At 45.9% G+C, this 21,547-nt stretch overlaps 1 protein-coding gene across 3 annotated transcripts in view; it reads right to left on the bottom strand.

Moving 5' to 3' along the window:
* The window catches only part of TMOD1 (tropomodulin 1), a 78,104-nt gene that overhangs the window by 9,575 nt on the left and 46,982 nt on the right, over positions 1 to 21,547 (bottom strand). For all 3 annotated transcript variants that reach the window (XM_074361872.1, XM_074361873.1, XM_010952915.3), the window contains 4 exons: positions 19,229 to 19,318; positions 18,155 to 18,285; positions 16,371 to 16,478; positions 12,199 to 12,342 (listed from right to left, as the gene is read on the bottom strand). In XM_074361872.1, the coding sequence (XP_074217973.1) occupies positions 12,199 to 12,342; positions 16,371 to 16,478; positions 18,155 to 18,285; positions 19,229 to 19,318 (473 nt within the window). The remainder of the gene's footprint in view (positions 1 to 12,198; positions 12,343 to 16,370; positions 16,479 to 18,154; positions 18,286 to 19,228; positions 19,319 to 21,547) is intronic.

Below are 21,547 nucleotides of genomic sequence, written 5' to 3'. Positions count from 1 at the left end.
GACGACTAAACGAAGAAGAGAAATAAAAGGCATCCATATTGGAAAGGAAGAAGAAAAACTACTTCTACTTTCAGATGACACAATACTGTATCTCAAACATCCTAAGGAGTCCACGGAAAACTATTAGAGCTAATAAACGAGTTCAGCAAGGTCGCAGAGTACAAGATCAATACCCAAAACCCAGCTGTGTTTCTATGCACTAGCAATGAGCAGCCCAAAAATGAAATTAAGACAATTCCATTTACAATAACATAAAAATACTTAGGAATAAATTTAATAAAAGAATTAAAGACTTACACTCTGAAAACTATAAAATAGCATTGTATATTAAAGAAGATTTGAATAAATGTAAAAACATCCCATGTTTTTGGATCAGAAGTCTTAATATTGCTCAGATGGCAATACTCCCAAATGGATCTAAAGAAGCAGCAAACGGAAACACACAACCACCTCCAATGACTCCCCCCTGCCAATAACTGCTGCCATCTATTGAGAGCTTACTGTGTTCCCAATGCCCTGTGCCCAACTTGTAGGGTCTCAGTTCATTCAATAACCCAACAGGATTATTGGATTAAGCCCCGCCTCCTCCTCAGCCCCACACTCAGTGCCCTGCACAGTTAAGTCCCCGCTCGCCTTTCCTCTCTCAGTCCTTACTCAGCCTGTTTACCCAAGGGATGGGGATCTGGTACCTGGTACCTGCTGCCGGGAGAGGTTTGCTTCTAAAAGTTTACGTGCCCCCCGCCTCCATGTGGAACATGCCCCTACCCTCCCGTGCCTACCTGTTGATGTGTCCTTAGTGCTTTAATACCCATCGCAAATGCCCCCTCCTCCACAAGGCCTTTCCTGATCCTTACCCCTGAAGACCATCTTTCCCCACTCAGCACTCAAGTGATACATTGTGTGTCCCCCTCTACTCCTGACCCAGTCCATCTGCATTATTTGGGTCACCTGCCTCCATATCTGTCTGTCCAACAAGACCTGTGTTGGTTAGTACAGCAGCCATTAGCCACATGTGGCTCTTTAAAATTTTTTAATTGACATAACATTATATTAGTTTAAGGTGTACAATATAACTATCCGATATTTGTATACATTGTGAAATGATCACCACAATAGGCCTAGTTAACATCAGGCCCTATACATAGTTACAAAAAAAAGTGGTTTTTTTCTTATGATGAGGACTTTTAAGATGTTCTCTCCTAGCAACTTACAAATATTGCAATACAGTATTATTACCTATAGTCATCATGCTGTGCATCATACTCCCATGCCTTATTTATTACTGGAAGTTTACACCCTTTGACCTCCTTCACCCATTTCACCCACCCCTTCCCCCCCACCTCTGGTAATCACCAATCTGTTCTCTGTGAGATTGGTTAGTTTTTTTCTTTTGTCTTAGATTCCACACATAAGTGAGATCATATGATATCTGTCTTTCTCTGACTTATTTCACTTCACATAATGCCCTCTAGGCCCATCCATGTTGTCACAAATGGCAAGATTTCATAATTTTTTAATGACAAATAGATTCCATTGTATATACCACATTTGCTTTATCCATTCATCCATCAATGAACACTTAGGTTGTTTCCATTTCTTGGCTATTGTAAATAATGCTGCAATGAAATGGGGATACATATATATTTTTTGAATTAGTGTTTTCATTTTCTTTGGATAAATACCCAGAAGTGAAATTGCTAGATCACATGGTAGTTCTATTTTTAATTTTTTTGAGGAACAGCCATACTGTTTTCCATAATGGGTTCATCCATTTATATTCCCACCGATGGCGCACACAGGGTTCCCAATTCACCACATCCTCACCAATGCTTGTTATTTCTTGTCTTTTTAATAACAGCCATTTTAACAGGTGTGAGGGGATATCTTACTGTGGTTTGATTTGCATTACTCTGATGATTGGTGATACTGAGCAACTTTTTATGTACCTGTTGGCCAGCTGTGTCTTCTTTGGAAAAATGTCTATTCAGTTCTTCTGCTCAATTTTTAATCAGATTTTTTAAAACTTTAAACTTAAAAAATCCTTAAATTTAAAAAATGAAATTAAATAAAATTTACATGGAATCTAAAAAATAATACAAATGAATGTATATAGCAAAACAGAAACAGACTCAGAGATATGGAAAACAAACTAGTGGTTACCAGTGGGGAGAGGGAAGTGGGAGGGGCAAGATAGGGGTAGGGAATTAGAGGTACAAACTACTATGTATAAAATAGATAAGCAACAAGGGTATATTGTATAGCACAGGGAACTATAGCCATTGTCTCATAATAACTTTTAAAGGAGTATAGTCTATAAAAATACAGAATAACTACGTTATACACCTGACACTAATATAATATTGTAAATCAACTATACTTCAATTAAAAAAACGGAAACATTAAGTAAAATGTAAAATTCAGTTCCTCAGTTCATTAGCCACATTTCAAGTGTACAATAGCCACTGGCTAGTAGCTACCATATTGGTCAGTGCAGATACAAAACATTCTAGTCATCACAGAAAGTTCTGTGATGACAGGATGGTGCTACCCTAGATCATGAGTCCTTGGAGAGAACACAGAACCCTGTATCTCTAGGTCAAGGTCAAGGAATTGAATTGAATGGAAGAAATAGGAACATGATTAGTGCAAAACAACACAGGGGGATGGACAAAAATACAGCAGCCTAACAGCCAAAGGGATGCTTATGGAACCGCATGCTTGTTGAGACGCTATTGAGACTCCAGACAGAGAACTCCTCCCAGGTATTATGAGTTCACCAGAGCTTGTCTAGGTTCAGATGGGGCTCAGACTGCTGGCTAAGGCAGGCGGAGAAACGATAGTGAGATTCCACCAGCCCATCTGGCAAGGCTCCTGAAAGTGCTGGAAAGAGCTCAGGTCTGTCCTCAGAGGCCCCAGCACAGCCCTGGGCTCTGGCCGATTTGGCCTGGCAGACAACAGACCATCTGAGACCCCAGTAAGGAAATGGCAGGTCCCCCGTCCACCCCATTTAGCAGGAAGCCTGGCCTCTCCTTGACATCACTTGCTGGGAAAGCTCTCCTAGAACTCATGCAACTTAATAACAACAACAACAAAAAAACCCAAACAATCCAATCCAAAAATGAGCAGAAACCTAAAAAAGCAATTCTCCAATGAAGAGATACAAATGGCCAATAGGCATATGAAAAAATGCTCAATATTGCTAATTATCAGAGAATGGCAAATCAAAACTACAATGAGGTATCATCTCATACCAGTCAGAATGGCCATCACTCAGAAGTCCATAAACGATAAATGCTGGAGAGGGTGTGGAGAAAAGGGAACCCTACTACACTGCTGGTGGGAATGCAGTTTGGTGCAGCCATTATGGAAAACAGAATGGAGATTCCTCAAAAAACTAAAAATAGACCTACCATATGAGATCCAGCAATCCCATTCCAGGCATATATCCAGAGGAAGCTCTAATTCTAAAAGATACATGCACCCTAATGTTCATAGCAGCACTATTTACAATAGTCAAGACGTGGAAACAACCTAAATGTCCACTGACAGATGACTAGATAAACAAGTTGTGGTATATTCATACAATGGAATACTACTCAGACATAAAAAGAATGAAATAATGCCATTTGCAGCAAAATGGATGGACCTGGAGACTGTAATTCTATGTGAAGAAAGCCAGAAAGAGAAAGAAAAATACCATATGGTATCATTCATATGTGGAATCTAAAAGAAGAAAAAAGAAGACACTAATGAACTTATCTACAAAACAGAAACAGACTCACAGACATAGAAAACAAACTTATGGTTACTGGGGGGAAAGGGGAGTGGGAAGGGACAAATTGGGAGTTTGAGATTTGCAAATAGTAACTACCATATATAAAATAGATAAACAATGTTTCTTCTGTATGGCACAGGAGACTATATTCAATATCTTGTTATAACCTATAATGAAAAAGAATATGAAAACGAATACATGTATATATATGAATGACTGAAACATTACATTGTACACCAGAAGCTAACACACTGTAAACTGACTACACTTCAATTAAAAAAATAAAATACCACCCCCCCTCAAAACACATACACACACACACAAAATAAAATACACATACACACAAACAACTCTGGTCTCTTAATTTTTCAAATAGCATTTAGTGGTCACTGTGTGCTAGGCACACCATAAGCACTTTACATAAGCTAAGTCAATTTCTCCTCTCTGTGAACCTATGGAATATGTAGTATTCTTACAACTTTCATCTTACAGATGAGGAACATGAACAGAGATACTAAGAAATTTCCCCCAAATCACAGAGCTACTCAGTTTCAGAACCAGGATTTGAATGTGGGTAGTTTGCTCTGGAGCCTGTGCGAGTTCCCATCTCACTCGGGTGCCTCAGAGGGAGCTCAGAAGGCAGAAGTAGGGCTGATGAGAGGAGCTACAGGCAGACGGAGCTGCTCAGTGTGCAGACTGAGGTCTCATCATTGCCAGCGTCAGGTAAAGTAGCGGACTGTCCGTCCCTGCAGGTTTGCGAACAGACGGGCCGCGTCTTGTAAGAGTCTCCTAGACATCCTTACGAATGGGGACACTTAGGCTCCGTGACCTTTAAGGCCTCCGGGGCCTGCATCCTGTACATCTATGAACAGCTTGCTCGGATGGCATAAAAAGTTAGGAGGCAACCTTGACAGTGTGTGGAAGGCAATTAGGAGCCCCTTGGGGAGAGACTGGGGTGGTGGGGGTCACACCAGGACTGGCAACACAGACTGCCAGCAGAGCCAGGGAAGGGGGTTGGGAAAGAACTCCTGCCCCACTTCAGATGTGCTTGAGATTTAAATAAATCATTTGTGAATAAATATAATTTCATTATTAAAAGTTCTAGTGATACATAGAGAACTATATTCAATATCTTGTAATAACATATAATGAAAAAGAATATATATAACTGAATCACTATGCTGTACACTAGAAACTAACGGAACATTGTAAATCAACTCTATTTCCATTAAAAAAAATCCTAGTGATACTAAAGCAGATGGAGTAAAATGAGTGTCCCTTCGCATCATTTATCCCCAGTCCTACCTTCTTTCCACACAAGTAACCTCCATGGCCAATGGGGTGTGTTCCTATGGATTTTTTTCTATGAAGTATGTAACAAAAATAAATATTTTTCTTATTTTAACTTTTTTTTTCTTAATGGAGTCATACTACACATATTGTTCTGCAACTTGTCTTTTTCATTTAATGTTTTCCACAGATCTTACCAAGTCAGCACACAAAACTACCTTATTCCTTTTAACAGCTTCATGGGATGCCCTGGTAGAGATGGATATTTCGTTTGCTTCCAGTTTTCCTTGTTACTAATAATGCAGAAATGGGCTTTGCAGGGGAGGGAAGAGGATTCTTCAGGCTGAATGTGGAGATACAGAATGGGTGGGCTGAAAGACTTTTGAATTAAAAGTGTGACTGCCCTACCAGAAGGACACAGATGCTGACGTGCCCTGCAGGAGTGTAGGACAGCTCTCGCTCCCTCAACCTTTACTATAACCACCTGTTATCAATCTGGAGAGAAAATGATCAGATTCACTACTTAAAAAAACAGCCAACCAACGACTCAGGTGGGATTGAGCTGCGACCTGAGCTGGCGGCTCTGAGACCCTCATTCTGGCCAGAGGCACCATGGACGTCAAGAAGCTCACTTGATACATTTCATGGAGCTAATCGTGGCCTTTTCTTTGTGGTCTAGAAGATGTGGACAAGCAGGAACACTAGAAAAAAGCAACAGAAAGGAGCCCTGGGAATTATCTAATCCAACTCCAGAAGTCCCAAACCCTGCAGAGGGGAGCGCACCACCCTTCGAGGTGCCTGCTCCATCCTTGGGCTGCTCTGCTGGTTTGAAAGACCTTTCTGGTCAAATTGCAACAACAGAAAACAATATAGATGATTCTCACTCTGCAAATTAAAATATGCCTGCAAATTCTTTGATATTCTGCCCTTCAAAAGGTAGAGCCAAATTCCCCACCCCTTGAGTGTGGTTGTCCATAGTGACTCACTCCTAATAGGCAGAATACAGGATGCCAACAGACAGAAGTGAATGCCAATGTAGGCTCTATAAAGGGCGTTTGCAGCTTTCTTCTTTCTCTGCCTTGGATCACTCACTCTGGGAGAAGTTAGCCGCCATGTAGTGAGGACACTCAAGCAGCCCTGTGGAGAGGTCCACATGGCAAGGAGCTGAGGCCTCCTGCCAACAGCCATGGAGGGAGCCACATGGAAGCAGTTCCTCCAGCCCTGGTCAGGCCTTCAGACTGCACCTTGACTGCAATCTCCTCAGAGATCTTGGGTTAGATCCATGCAGCCAAACTGCTCCTGGATTCCTGACTCAGAAACTGTGAGTGAAATACATGTTCATTGTTGCTCCAAGCTGTGAAGTTTGTTGTTTTTTTGTTTGTGGGGGGTGGGGGGCGGTGCTGGTATACAGCTGATAGACTCACAGACAATGCTGAGCAAAAATAGCCAGACAAAAAAGAACACATGCATGTGATTCCATGTATATCAACTTTAAGAACAGGCAAAATTCATCTATGGTGATAGAAATCAGAATATGATTGTATTTGCAGGGTACTGATTGGCAAGGGAGCATGAGGGAGACTGCTGGGGTGCTAGAAACGTTCCACATCTTGATCTTGGTGATGATTACACAGCTGTATATAAATGTATAAACCCATTGAGAAGTCCACTTAAGATGTATTTGCTTTACTATATGTAAGTTACACTTCAATAAAAAGTAAACATAAGTAGGAAAGGAAAGGAAGGAATAAGAGAGGAAGGGAAAGAGGTTAAAAGTTATTCCCTGTACGAACTAGAATCTCTCGGATGTCAGTCCTCCCCACCCCACCTTTCCACCACCAGCCAGGTCTAATCGACAATAGAAATATCTCCTCTCTTTATTGAGAGAAGACCATGTGCCAGGTACTGATTAAGGGATCAACACATCAAGCCCTCTCACAACCCTATTCGGGGAGTACGAATATCATCCTCATTTTATAGGTGAGGAAACTGAGGCAAGGGTACATTAGTGCCTTTCACCAATTACACAACAAGAACACACCAAGCTGGTGCTAAGCTGGGTCAACTTGATCCCTTGTTTGCCTTCAAGTGTCAGAGATTTGAAGCCAGGGAGACCCCATATCTGTCCATCTCCAGCCTGGAAAGCTCCTGGCTTTTTGGAACAGAGTACAGCCTCCAGTGGGGACCTGACATGGTGCAAGATGCACTATCATAAATCTTTATTCTGATTTCATTCTGATCCGCGTAGGGAAAAGGTTTTCTCTACGTCATTTCCACTGACTTTATCTCATCTTTCTCTGAGAAGTGAGGTCAGTAAAGGAACATAATTGATATTTAGAGGGATAGTGATACATGCCCGTCCTCTTGGGAGGCTGAATATTTCCAGTCTGAAATACTTCAATTCAAAATGAGACTACAGAAACAAAAATTATGTGCAGACAAGAGCTGCTGCTTAGAAGCTAAAAGTAAAAGGAACAAAACAGAGAACACAATTGGTCTTGCTCTCTTGGTTTTCAAGAGTCTGTTTTCTTCTATCTTGCAAAACCAGCAGCCACATTCAGCCTCATTTAAAAACCAGTTAGCCAGCTGCCATGAGTGTGGAATCTAAAATTAAGGGGTGTCACCATGAGTGAAAACCTTCAGGATCCTATTCCAGCATAGCTTTTGTTCTCTTTCTAAATTTATTTCCACTAGGACAATAATCCAATCTGGAAAAGAAGAAACACAATCTACACTTCCTTTATTTTCTTTCAAAAATACTAAGCACATCTTCACTGTCAAATATGGGAACAAAATGTGAGAAATCCGGCCAGTTCCCCTCAGATGTTGCACGTATCTCCACTTGGGGAGGGGTCCTGTTTTCAGGCCTCATCTGTGCTGAGGGGCAGGTTGAGTGCCCTGTAGCCCGAGGGCCTGACGGTCCCCTGGAGGGAGCTCTGTGGTGGGGAGGGGTGGGTGAATCAGGAGGGGCAGAGAACCACTGTTTGGATGGGGCTGACTTGGGGTGGGTGTGTCCTGCCTGCGTCCTGGGGACTGAGAGGGTCTCTCCTGTCCATCTGCAAATGAAGCCTGTCTGGAACCAGGATGCCTCAGTTCCAACTCAGCTCTGACACTAACTTGACCCGCAACCTTGTCATGCTCCATCCCTTCTCTGCCCCTGATTTCCCTATCTGTGAAAGGAGGACTGGACTAGATGTTTCTCAGCGCCCCCAGCTGTGGCTCAGGCCCCCCTCCTCTCCCTCCCCAGCCTCTCTGCCGTCCCAGGGCAACTTCAGGGGCAACAGAACATTGCATGGAGGTAAAGAAGGCCTGGCTGAGTAAACAAACAGCCCCAGAGCCCTATTCCTGAATCTGTGTCCTGAGCCAGCCTGCAAGGCTCCGTGTCACCCAGGGCAGAACTCCCCAGGTCCCTTTCTTTGGCCGTATAAGGAGAAAGGACAGAGACTCTGACACAGGTTACAGGCACAAGGGCTGAGGAGAGAGTTGTGGCCTCTCAGTGACTAACCAAGAACAAGGAATAAATCCAACACCACTCACCACCTCCTCTTTGCCACACTCTGCACAGCCCAGTGCTGGGGCCCAGCCTCTGGGGACACTGTGAGAGGCGTGGGTGGCCTTCCCCAAGCCAGGCCAGCAGGGCCCCTCCCCGAGACTGGCCTCAGCCCACTCTCCCCATCCCCTGCCAGACCCCCAGGAACACCTCCCCACAGGCCCCACATCTGGTGGTCAGAGCCCGCCCTGGTCTCTTAGGCCCCGATGCCCTCTTCCCACCCACAATCCTCTCCCATCCAGCCAGGGACTATCTTTGCAGAGTGTAACTCTGACTGGGGCCGACAGCAGCCCACAGACCACTCTCCCTCCAACTACCCATTCACAGCCCTTTGGAATCCCACTCCCTTTCTGGCTTTCCTCCGGGACTCCTGGTAGTCTAGTTTGGATGGGTTCCATGTTTCCCCTCCCCTTCTCTTTGTTCATGTGGTTCCCTGCACCAGGGATGCCACAGCCTCTATTTCACCCTCAGAGATACTGTCTACTCTACGGGCTTATCTCAAATTCCACCTCCTCCAAGAAGCCCTCCCTGATGCCTGCTCCTGAATGAGATTTCTTCCTGCAGTGACCCACTGTCTGTGGCTTGCTGGAGCACCTGGTTGGACGGTCAACTGTACACTTGTCTGTCTTCTCAGCCAGCGTGGAATCCTGAGAGGGCTGAGCCAGAGCCAGAGCCTCATTCAAACACAGAGCCCAGCATAACCCTCGGCTGTAGTGGGCATCATCCAACACTGAGATGAACGAAAAAAAAGATGCTTCTGGGATGGGGTTGGGGCAGGTGGTGACCAGTCCTCCGGCCTGGCACCAAGGGAAAAGGACAGCTGAGAAAAGCCAAGGCCCACACAAAACTACAGTAGGGTTCAAGGGCCCAGACAGGCACAGCTCATGGACTTTAGAGTCACACAGACCTGGGTTTGAATTTTGCCTCTGTCACTCACTTGCTGTGTGACCTTGGGCAGGTTACATAGCTTGCCTGGGCCTCAGTTTCCTCCTCTACAATGCTGGGGTGGACTGTGACACCCACTCACAAAGTCTTTGTGAGCATTAAATGAGATAATGGATATATGGCACCTGCTCAGTAAATGAACTCTTAGAATAACATGTGAACTCCCTAGGTCACCTTCAGAGTAATTATAAAAGTGAACAGCTTCATAGTTCGCATCTGTTATCTCCTTAGAAGTAGAAATTCTTATTATCCCCATTTTACAAGTGAGGAAACTGAGGCTCGACGAAATGAATGTTCTCACACCAGGGTGTTCAGCCAGGGTGAGGGTGATGGTCAGCACTGGCTCTCTCTCTCTGGGCTCTGGGACAGCAGTGAGAGGGGAGGTGGGCAGCTCGCTCCCTGCCAGCTGCCACCACAGTGACCTGAGGCCAGGGTCATCTCTGGCCAACATTCTGCCCCAGGAATCAGGTTTCAGCTGACGTTGGGTAGACCCTGACTCCCTGCCTGGCTAGGCCTGGAGTCACATGAGTAGCCGATCCCAGAGTCTGGCCCAGCACTGCTGCCAAGCCTGCTACATGCCTTTGTTCCATCTGATCTGCCCCTGCTGCCTGCAATACAGCAGGGTCAGCAGTGGAAGAAAGGGTGGGAGTGATGGAGGCTGGGAATGGGTGATGCAGCAGCAGGCTGCTGGCATGTGAGAGATCGAAGGAATTCGATGCAGCAAATTCACATGACAGGGCTGCTGCAGGCTCATGTGGCCTCTTTCTAGGAACTAGAAAAAAGTGCCTTCTCTGGGTGAACAAAGCCCCACACCAAGGCTTGGAGAGTAGAATATGCATTGGATATTGCTCCCTGTCATCTCATTGTGCAGTGAAAAACATGCACAACTATCCAGGGCAGCCCTGCTTACCAAGTACCACTGCAGGGTCAAGTTCTGAGCTGGGTATTGGGATACAGAGATGACTCAAACATAGCACCAGCTTCTGAGAAGCTCAGAGGGAAGCAAAGGTGCTAGGAGAACACAGGGAGGGAGCCCTCAACTCTCTCTAGGGGGAGGCTTAGAGGCCCAATAGCAGGCTAAAGGGAGAAGGGAGTGATATGCTGGCTCTTGGGGGAAAAAAAAAGGTTGTTTTTTCAATTTCCATAGTATAAATACTTCCACTAGGGGTGACTTCAAGGTACCATAGTGCCATCACTGAAGGAAAGTTGAGAAGAGGCGCCCACAGTCAGCTCTGGCAAGCGATTCAAACTGGCTATTGAACACCACTGGGAGAAGGAGAGGCTTCGACTGAATCAAGAAGGAAGATGAGGATTTCTCTAAGCAGAGAAGGGCAAGGGCAGAGGAGGACATTCCAGGGAAGGGAAAAGCAAGAGCTAAGACAGGGAGGTGTGAAAGCAAGTAGGGAGCAAACTGTGAATAGTTTTGTAGGGGTCATGATTGAGAAAGGACTGTCAAAGTCTTCTGGAGGCTAGAGATGCTCTATTCTTGACAGGGGTTACATGCCTGTTATGATTCATTAAGCTGTACATTTAACTTCTATACACTTTTCTGTGTGTCTGTAGTATTTTTCAATAAGGATAAAAAGTAGGGATAATCTCATTCAGGGGCAATCAGTGTTTACAACTTTGTTACATTTCTGTCTAATTTTTTCCTTATACACATATATATATGATCATTCAGGAAACATTTTCATGTAGAAAAAAGAAAACACCCAAGTTCCTGATCCATAAACCATAAAGAAGACAGCATTTTAGCCCTGGAAGCAACATGGTGTAGTGGCAGGAGTGTGGGCTTTAGAGTCAGAGACCTGAATCCAAATCCTGCTTCTGGAAGTGCTCACTCAGTGGCCCTAAAAAAGCTGCTTGCCTTTAGCTTCTCTGAGCTGTCTTCTCTTCTGCAAACTGAGACTGATAACACCCACATACTGCAGGGTCGTTGGGAAGATTAGAGTTGATGTGTAAGGTGCACAGCACAGAGCCTGGCCCACAGGAGACCCTCAACACATGCAACATACAAGATACTGTTATTAGCAACATCTCAGTCAGAACTGAAAGAGTGTTCCCGAAAATAAATGACTGAACCACAGAAGTTATAGAGACACAATAACCCTGTAAGAATAGAGACAAACTAGAATTTGCCCAGAAAATAACCCTGATGATAAGGACACTTAAAAGCCCTTTGGGAAAAAAAAAGCCCATTGAGTGGGCGTGACTGATGAAAATGGGAATATTTAGCTTAGTGTGGAAGACTCCAGTGGTTTATAAGATCTGTGCACCCGATGTGTCCTGTGTGCAGGAGAGAACAGAATTAATCCCAACAAATACGACTTATAGGGAGCTAGTTTCTACTGGATATAAGGAAGTATATTCTCACTGAGGATGGAAGGGGTGATCTTGGTAAGGAGTGAGCTCCCCATCACTAGGGGTACACAAGCAGAAGTGGGGAGCACTTGATGGGAATGATGAAGAAGGCAGGCAAGTATGGTGCAGGGTGTGGACTGGTCGATCATGGAAGTCCCCTAAAGCTGGGCTTTGGCGCTTTATAAACAGCAGCATCTGCTCCATGTGGTGGCAAGTGGGAAAGTGCAGAACGGTGAGTGTCACTTAAAGGACACGAGGGGACCCTTGCCCATCTTACCTGGTTATCGATCTTCAGTTCCACCAGAGAAGTGTTGTATGGAAGAGCTTCCACCAGGCACAGGATCCCAGCTCCAGAAATGAAGTTGGATTCCACGTTCAGCGTCTTCAACACCTTATTCACCTTGAGCATCTCAGCAAGGGCCTTGAACCGTAGGAGGAAAGGGAGGGTACCCATGAGTGTCCCGGAGCAAGGCTGGAGCCCCTGTGGGCAGAACCTAAAACACTGAGGGATCCTTGCTGGGAGCAAGAGTCCTTTGCACATGGAACCAGGGACCAGGCAAGATGAGCTCCACAACTTCCTTCAACAAGCAACACTCTGTGTCCCTCCTCTATTCTCACCTGCCACAGCCCCGAACCTCTCACTGCAGAGTTCCATGCTCCTTAGCCTGCATCGGAAGCCTCCATCACCTGGTTCCCCCACCCCATTCAGCCTCAAATCTGGCTACCCACTTTCGATAGGGCTACCCTCAGTTCCCAGGCACGCCCAGTGCTTTCCCTCCACTCTGCCTTTGCTCATCCTTCCCTACCCTCTGGAACACCCTTTCCTTTCTGCTTCACTTTTCCAAACCTTGTCCATCCTTCAGGGCCATTCTCAATGCTCCTTTCTCCAAGACCTTTGCTAACATCCCCAGCTAGCTGTGCCCGCCCTCTTGAACCTCACAGACCTTACCCATAACCTCCCTCATGGAACTTGTATTCCTCCATTTACAGTTGTTTTTATACTGGTGTTTTCTCCACCATTAGACTATATACTCTTGGTGGCCTGATGATACACCTTGTTCATCCCGTGGTGCCCTCAGTGCCCACACAGTGCTCAGCACGTAGTAGGTCCTCAGTCACTGTTCACCAAGTGACTGGTGGAGTCCCAACCTTGCTATAGATTCTCCACTTGTCTCTTCTATTTCCCTGTTGGAATTCCATGGAGTTGTCATTCTCTTTGAGCAGCAGAGGAGGGAGCCTGGGAAGCCACCCCACTGGGCAAGTGACCAGGACAAACTGGAGGAGAGGAGATCAGGTCATCCCCGCACGTTTTGGAGGACTTTAGCCAGGGGGGTGTAGATGACAATCAGAGCCTCTGAAGGAGATGAGGTAATTAGTATGTGGTGGAGACGATGTGTCATGGAGGAAAGGAGACACCAGCAGCTGATAGGCCAGGATGTATGATCAGAGGTTGTCTGAAATGAGGATCTGATCCAGGAATGCCCCTCCCACCAGTCCTGCTTGCTGAAACCCTTCACAAGGCTCAGCTCCCAGAATGCCTTCCGAGCCCAGATCCTCAGCTCTTCCTGTTTCCCTGTGCCCCAGGATGGGATGTCTGCTTACTCTGTGACCCTGAGTAGACTGGAGCCCCTGGGGAGAGGGACCCAGTCTGTGCCCTCTCCACAGCATCCTTCTTGCTCCCCAGGAGAGGCCTGGCCTGATATCAAAATATTTAACAATAGTAGGTAAGTGGACCAGGCTGATCCCAGTGGACATGCTGGTGGCTGAGCAGGTCCCAGAGGTACCTGAGTTACGCCAGTTGTCAACTCTTTGGAACGGGCAGAAGAGCTGGGGCAAGCAGTGGGGGCACTAACAGAGCTCTAGTAGCCTATTTACCAATTGGCCCAGAAGCATTTCCATCCTCAAAAATGAGTATCCTGGTGTGAACAGGCTGACATCAGCTGTTGGCCTGGCACAGGGTCAACGTCCCATAAATATTCGTGGAGCTGAGTTGAGTGCCAGACAGGATGGCCTTCGGTTTCTGATCTACAACATAGCAGTGGCCAGGGCACATGGCTTTGCCAGCTCTGTCTCCATGGGCAAACTCAGGATCCACTGGAGATGTCCTGAGGCCAGAGGACATCTATCCAGAGGTTCTCCATTGGCAGCAGTAAGAGACTATGAGTTATTTCTATCATTTCAAAAACATCAAAGGAAATTGTCCTACCTATTTCAAAGATCAGAAGATAATTGATTGCTATAAGTGGACTTCAAAGCAAGGAAAGTTATTAGAGATAAAAAAGGAGAGTATAGAATAAAGGGGCCAATTCTCCAAGAAGACATAACAATCCTTAATGAGTATGTGCCTAACAACAGAGCATCAAACCATGTGAGGCAAAAACTAATAGAATTACAAAGAGAGATAGATGAATCCACTATCATAGTTGGAGACTTCAACACCCTCTATCAGATATGGACAGATCCAGCAGGTCAAAGATCAGAAAGGACATAACTGAACTCAACAACACCATCAATCAACTGGATAAAATTGACATTTATAAACTATCTTATCCAACAACAGCAGAATACACACAATCTTCTCATGCACACATGGAACACTCACCAAGATAGGCCACATTCTGGGCCATAAAACACACCCTAACAAACAGAAAAGAAAAGAAATCAAACAATGTGTGCTCTCAGACCACAGTGGAATCAAACTAGATATCAATAACAGAAAGATAACTGGAAAACTCTCAAATACATGGAGGTTAAACAACATACTTCTAAATAACACATGGGTCAAAGAAGAAATCTCAAGATAAATTAAAAAGTATTTTGAACTATGACTAAGTGGGATTTATCCCAGGTATGCAAGGCTGGTTCAACATTGGAAAATCAATTAATATATTCCATCAGTCAACAAGCTAAAAAAGAAAAATCATATCAATAGATGCAAAAAAAATTGACAAAATCCAACATCCATGCATGATAAAAACTCTCAGTAAACTAGGAATAGAGGGCAACCTCCTTAAATTGATAAAGAATATCTACCAAAAAAATCTACAGTTAACATCATACTTAGCAGTGAGAGACTTGAAACTATTACTAAGGTCAGGTGCAAGGCAAGAATGTCCCCTCTCAGCACTCCTTTTCAAAATACTGTAATGGAAGTTATAGCTAATGCAATAAGGCAAGAAAAGGAAACAAAAGGTGTACAAATTGGGAAGGAAGAAACAAAACTGTCTTTGTTTGCAAATGACATCATTGTCTATGTAGAAAATACAAAAGAACTGACAAAGAAAAGTCCTGGAACTAATAAGCAGTTACAGCAAGGTCGCAGGATACAAGGTTAATACACTAAAGTCAATCACTTTCCTATATGTCAGTAATGAAAAAGTGGAATTTGAAATTAAAAACACAATACCATTTACATTAGCACTCCAAACAATGAAATACTTAGGTATAAAGCTAACAAAGTATGTACAAGATTTACATAAACAAAACTACAAAACTCTGATGTACAAAATCAAAGAACTAAATAAATGGAGATATATCTCATGTTCATGTCCAACATTGTCAAGGTAATAGTTCTTCCCATTTTGATATAGATTCAATGCATTCCCAATTGAGATCCCTGCAAGTTATTTTATGGATATCAACAAACTGATTGCTGCTAAATGGTTAATTACCATGCCTGGTAAGCTAATTCCTGCACCTTTTACCTGCTATTGGTGTTGTACTAATCACATTGTACTGTTATCTGTCAGCTGTCTGCATGGCTGAACTGTTTTGTTAATGAAAGGGTGAGCTGTGATTGTCTTGGTCACAGTTGTACTCTCAGAGCCTAATTCTGCCCTGGGCACAGACAGACTCAATAAATATGTGTTGAATGCTTAAAAAAAAAAAAAGAATTGATGGCTAATTTATAATAAGTACAATTTAATTTAATTAGCAATGTCTTTAAGACATAGGTAAAAAACAAATACAATTGGTTGTTGGGAACCACTGATAAAAATAATAATTTTTAGATATGAAGAAACAGGACCAAGGAGGGACAGGCTCTTGTCCAAACATGACATGCTGCGTGGAGAGAGACTGGCTTAGTGTCCATGTGACTTGCATTTAAATCTCAGCTTCACCTCTCACTCTCTTTGCAACTTTGGACAAAGCAAGTTGCCTGAGTTCCCTGTGCTCTGGGTTCTTCATCTGCAAAGTGGGGAGCCCTGCACCTCTGGGATAAGGGGTGGTTGTGGAGATTAACTAAGATAATGTACAGATGGTGCCTGGGTAATGGCCATTCTGTCCACATCCTCTCCTGGTTCCTGGACCAGTGCCTTTCTCCACACACCACACCACACCACACTGGGTTCCTCATCAGTGGCACATGGCCAGTCCTGAGGCCACAATGTGAACCTTTCTGTCTCTATGCTTCCTACTCTCAATGCAGCAGAACAGACAGGTACATACAAACGCCACGGGGTCATTGCTCCTTGTCCCCACGATGCTGAACTTCTTCACGTACGAGTTCTCTTTCAGGGCTTCTGCGTATGCCTTGAGAGTGGGTATGGGGATATTCTGCAGAGAGAAAGGCAAGCAGTGACCAGCAGCGCCTGCCAGGGTCAGGTAGGGCAGACAGATGGGGCAGTAACTCTCACATATGCAACCTGATTTCCAGCAAGTCTCTGACCAAAAAGCTGGATGGGCAAAGGCTTCCTCCTTTGCCCTAAATGGCTTTTGGTAAACAGATTGAGAAAATCCTCCCTGAAAATTTCAGATGGGACCTGCAACTTTCTCTCTGTACATGCAGAGACCGGAGGAGAAGGAAGACATCAAGGCAAAGGAGGCAGAGAAGCATGCCGAGAGCTCAGGCCTGGGTAGGGGAATGGGCAGGGGCCTGGCCTCCACCCCAGCACTTGGCAATGTTCCTGACTCACTGTGTGACTCTGGGGAAGTCTCTTCCTCTCTCTGGGTTTGCTTCTGGAAAACTAAGTTGGGATGATCTTTAAGAGACATCTGTCCCAGAGGGTCTCAGCCCCGCCACATATAGGAGGCTTCTGAGGAACTTTCACTGCTGATGCTCAGGCCTGCCCCGGACCAATAAAATCAGAACCTCTGGGGGAGAGGGACTGGGCATTGACTTTTTTTTTAATCTTCTCAAGTGAAAACCACTGATCTAGTCCAAATGCTTCATGTGCAGTGGGGAAACTGAGGCCTGGAGAGGGCTGAGCCCTCACCTGAGGCCCCACGGTGAAGGGGCAGGGCCATGGCCTGGTTCCACACCCCCACGCCTCCCCAAGTCAGTGTGTGCTGCCAGGGTGCACAGTTCTGAATTGTGCCAGTGTCTCCCACTGCGCACATGGCAGATAGTGGAGGCACCCAAGAGAGAACCTGGCTGTCTGAATGGATCTTGCATTTCAGAGCGTCACTTTAGCCCCCGTGGGAGCAGAGCATGGGAGGCCAGGTGGGGGAGATCACCGCAGGCACAGGTTTCCAATCTGATAGTGCCGTGAGACTGGCAGCCACTTAAAAGAAAGCGGAGAAGAAAGGAAAGGGGAGCCAGGAGTGAGGGGCCCACTTCTTAACTTACCCCACCTACCGCCCCCTCCCTCGAGAACTAATCCCTTTGGCCTCCGGGCTGAGCAGGTGGGCAGGCAGCTGGGCCTGCTTCTGAATTCCTTCTGTGGCCTGTCCAGGGAAGGACTGCCTCTCTATCCATCCCTCCTCTGCCTTTGGTTGGCACACGAGAAACATCCAGAGAGATGTGGGCCGATATCGTGGAATATGTCTTGGGACCTTTGGTCGACAGCTCCCCTCTAGGGTTTCGGAATGAGGCTGAATATGGTTCAGGGCTAGGCCTCTCCCTGGGCTTGGGTTACCCCATGAGCCTGGTGGGCGCTGGGCTTTTCCAGCCTTGAGATCCAGTGTAGCCATATGTGTCTGACTCAAAATTTTATCTCGGAGATGCTCTCAGTGTTTTGAATAAGGTGGCAGGTTTCCAGAGTTGAAGCTGGGCTGGCCTGTGGGGAACATCTGGGTCGGACGTCAGTCCCAGAAAGAAACCGGAACCGTGGGCTGTGCTGTTTTACACTGTCCTCCCTCTGAAAGGTTTTGTTTCTATTTCTGATTCAGAAGCACCCAGAGTCCAAGCAGGACACTTGTCTCTGCATAGCCAGGCGCGGGCCTCTGTGTCTCGCTGGCATGGCACAGGGCTTTCCCCCACCACAGGGGAAGCGGGCTGAGCGGGGCCTCACCCGGATGTTGTTGAGGTTGACCTCTTCAAGCTTTGGGTCGTTGTTCTTCACCCGCTCCAGCGTTTCCTCTACATCTGTTGCATTTGGTTCTTCATCAGGCACGGGCTTGTACTGTGTAGGTTTGATCACACCTAGAGTGACCAACAAGAGGGGGGTGGCTCACAGAGACAGGGCATCACTTTCCCTCGACACAATGACACTGACGCTGGAAGGAAGTGGGGGCAGAGCTCAGGGATGTGAAAGGCTGCGCATCATGGGGGCTACAGGGTTGGGGGGAGGGTGGGCAATGAGCTAGGAGAAGCCCTGGGCAGGGCCAGGAGTCTGGGCCCCACTTGGACTCTGCCTCTGTCGTCCTGCAAGAACTGGGTGAATTAGCTCAATTCTCCAAACCTCGATGTCCTCATCTGTAGAGTGTGAATAGTCGTTCTACGACTCGTTAGGATAAAACGAAGCCTGGATGGGAAAGAAATGAGTAGGCCTTCCAGGGCGGGGATAATTACGCTTTGGGTGCCCTCATTTCTCTTTGGGGCCAAAATACCAGCTTGGAACAATGCAGTGGAGCAATTAAGACAAGGCACTATGGGCACAGGGAAGGACAAGTAGACCCATGGAGCAGGATAGAGGCACCCAGACAGACCCATGTGGCTATAAGGACATTTATGATCCAGGTGGAGTCCCAAACCAAGAGTGGAAGGTTGAACTTTGCAAAGAGTGGTGTTGAGACAATGCAATACTGATTTTAAAAATGAAAGTGTGATCTCATCTCACACCACACACAAAGATGAACTCCACGTGGATTAAGAAGTTGAATATAAGAAGTAAACCTTTAAAACTTAAAAAGGGAAATATAGGAGGATGTTTTTACAATATTGGGGTAGGGAAGGCCTTTGTAAACAAGTCACAAATCCCAGGAGAGGAAAAGGAAAAGGAAAAGGTGGATAGATTTGGCTCCAATGAATTTGAAATCTTCTGCAATGAGCCGGAGAGCAGGAGTGGGCAGAGGCAGCCAGATGCGGGAGGACCCTGCACTTCCAAGGCGCCCTTGCTGGGGCAGGGAGGGGGCCGGGTACTCACTGTTGAGTCCCTCCTTGTTCACGATGGAGCTGCTGCCCAAGGCCTGGTAGTACTGCTGGTTGCTCATGAGCGTGTGCATGCCCAGGATAGCTGTGGGGACACAGAGAGGGCCCATGACATGCCTCTCAGACAAAGGGCCTCCCGGGCAGGAACATTCCACACCCCAGGAAGTTTTGCTCACAGAAAGGGCAAGAAACACTTGCAGGTAGACTTTAAAATTTTATTCAGTTTTTACTCTTGCCTCTATTGACGTAACTCTTGAATCTCTGTCTCCAGCCTAGACTTCTCTAGTCCCCAGCCTCAGATTCCTAGATATCTCCATGATGTCCCAGGATACAGGATGCCCAGTTAAATTGAAATTTCAGATAAACAAAGAACAATGTTTTAGTATAAGTGCATCCTATTTAGTATTTGAGACCTATTTATATTAGAAACTTATTTATTGTTTATCGGAAATTCACATCCAGCGGAGTATCCTGTATTTGATCTAACAACTCTCCCTCCCCATCCTTCAAGATTTGAAGCCATGCTTCCTCCCCCAGGGAGTGCTCCTGGATTCCAACCTCTCCCTCTCTAGCTCTCACAGCACCTGCTCTCCTTGTCACAGTACATAGTCTACACAGTGTTAGAGCTACCTGGACATATGTGTGCTTCCCCTACTGGACTGTGGGCTTCCAGAGGTCAGAGAATATTCTCTCTCTTCTACCTTTTCCAGAATATGGTATTTGATAAACATCTGCTCATTTAAAAAAAAAATTCCCCTGGTCATTTCATTAGACATGATGTCTAGTTAGAGAAAAGAGCCCTTAGGCAAGAGTCAGGAGACCCAAATTCCAGGCCTGTCTCTGCCCCTGATGGGGTGTAAACTTGGGTAAGTCCCCTCCCCTGTCTGGGCTTTAGCCTCTGTGCAATGAGGGGTGAGACTACACCATGGGTTCTCCATCATGGCTGCACATACAAATCGCCCAGGAGCTCCAAGGCACTACAGTGTTCCTCCTAGATGAACTGATCTGACTCTCTGGAGATATATTTTTAATCTCCTTGGATGATTTTTGATGCTTAGTAGGAGCAAAGTACCACAAGACAAGATGATCTCAAAGTCTCTTCTGTTTCTCACATTCTAAGAGTTTTCTCTTCTAAAATTAGACTTGCCTGCTCATAGCTAAGGAGAACTGGTAGGGAGGGAGGCATCTGCACTTTTTTGAGCTCCCTGGGCTTTAATTTAGGCTGCGTCTACGTGGGCAGTGGGAGCTGAGCCCTGAGTCAGCAGCAGGTGAATCAGATCACCTCGAGTCACCTTCTGGAGCTGGCTCTTCCAGCTCCCACACAGAGAGCGGCTTTGGTGGTTGTTCGGGGCTGCTACTGAGATCCAGGTTTGGAAAAGTTGCTGGGAAGCAAAGGAAAGATGTAACCTCACATGGCAAGCTGGTCTTGCTTAGAGTGCATAGAAAGGTGGAAAATGGAAAATGCATTTTGTGCTTGGATGATAGCTTTTCATAGTGATCCAGAAAGTGGGGGCAGAGGCGAGAAGGTTACAAGGAAGTGCCAGGGGACAGAGGAAGAAGACGTGGGCTCTAGTCTGGACCTTGGTACTAATTTGCTGTCCAGGCCACCTCCACTTTCTGGACCTCAGGGTTCTCACCTGTAACATGGAGAGTGTTTGAATGATGATCTCTTACCTTCACATGGGACTTAATAGCCACATGACAATTTCTCACCTTTTTATGCTGTTTGATTTTACAACAAGCATCCAGGGCAGGTGCTGTTGACCTCCCATTTTCCAGCAGGCTCGGGAGGGAAATGGTTGGTCAAAGACTGTTCAGCGAGGACCCTCCTGGCTTCTAAGTCAGTCTTCCCACCCATGCCTCCACACCCTAGGTCACCAACAGGTCTAAAGTTCTAAAACTTTCCCTCAATGTCAGAATTCTAAGGACAGACAACATATATTCTAGGAGGCAATGTATGTCAATAGCAGGCCTAAAAGGAAAGAAAACCATTTTGCAGAGGAGATTAGGGTTCTAAGAAGGATGGACGGAGGAGGGAGGGAGAGAGGGAAGGAGGAGGGAAGGGCCATGCTCACTCTCCACTGCTGAGCAGAATGCCTGGTGGCTCCGAAGCCAGTTTTCCCTTCTCCCACCCTAGGCACCAAGTCATGACTTTCTGCTTGCTTGGTTTGGTACACTCCACGTCACCAGGAGTCAGTGATGGAGAGAAACAACACATCACTGCTGCTTCATTCTTTGTAGATATTGGCAGGGCTGAATTTAGCACTGGGGAATGTGATTTCTTAAAAAAAAAAAAGTCTAGATCTTCCTCAAA

The sequence above is a fragment of the Camelus bactrianus genome, chromosome 4 (genome assembly GCF_048773025.1).
Source record: "Camelus bactrianus isolate YW-2024 breed Bactrian camel chromosome 4, ASM4877302v1, whole genome shotgun sequence".
Taxonomy (NCBI): Eukaryota; Metazoa; Chordata; class Mammalia; order Artiodactyla; family Camelidae; genus Camelus; species Camelus bactrianus.
The sequence above is the reverse complement of the archived record's forward strand: the minus strand, read 5'-3'. Positions and strand labels throughout refer to the sequence as shown.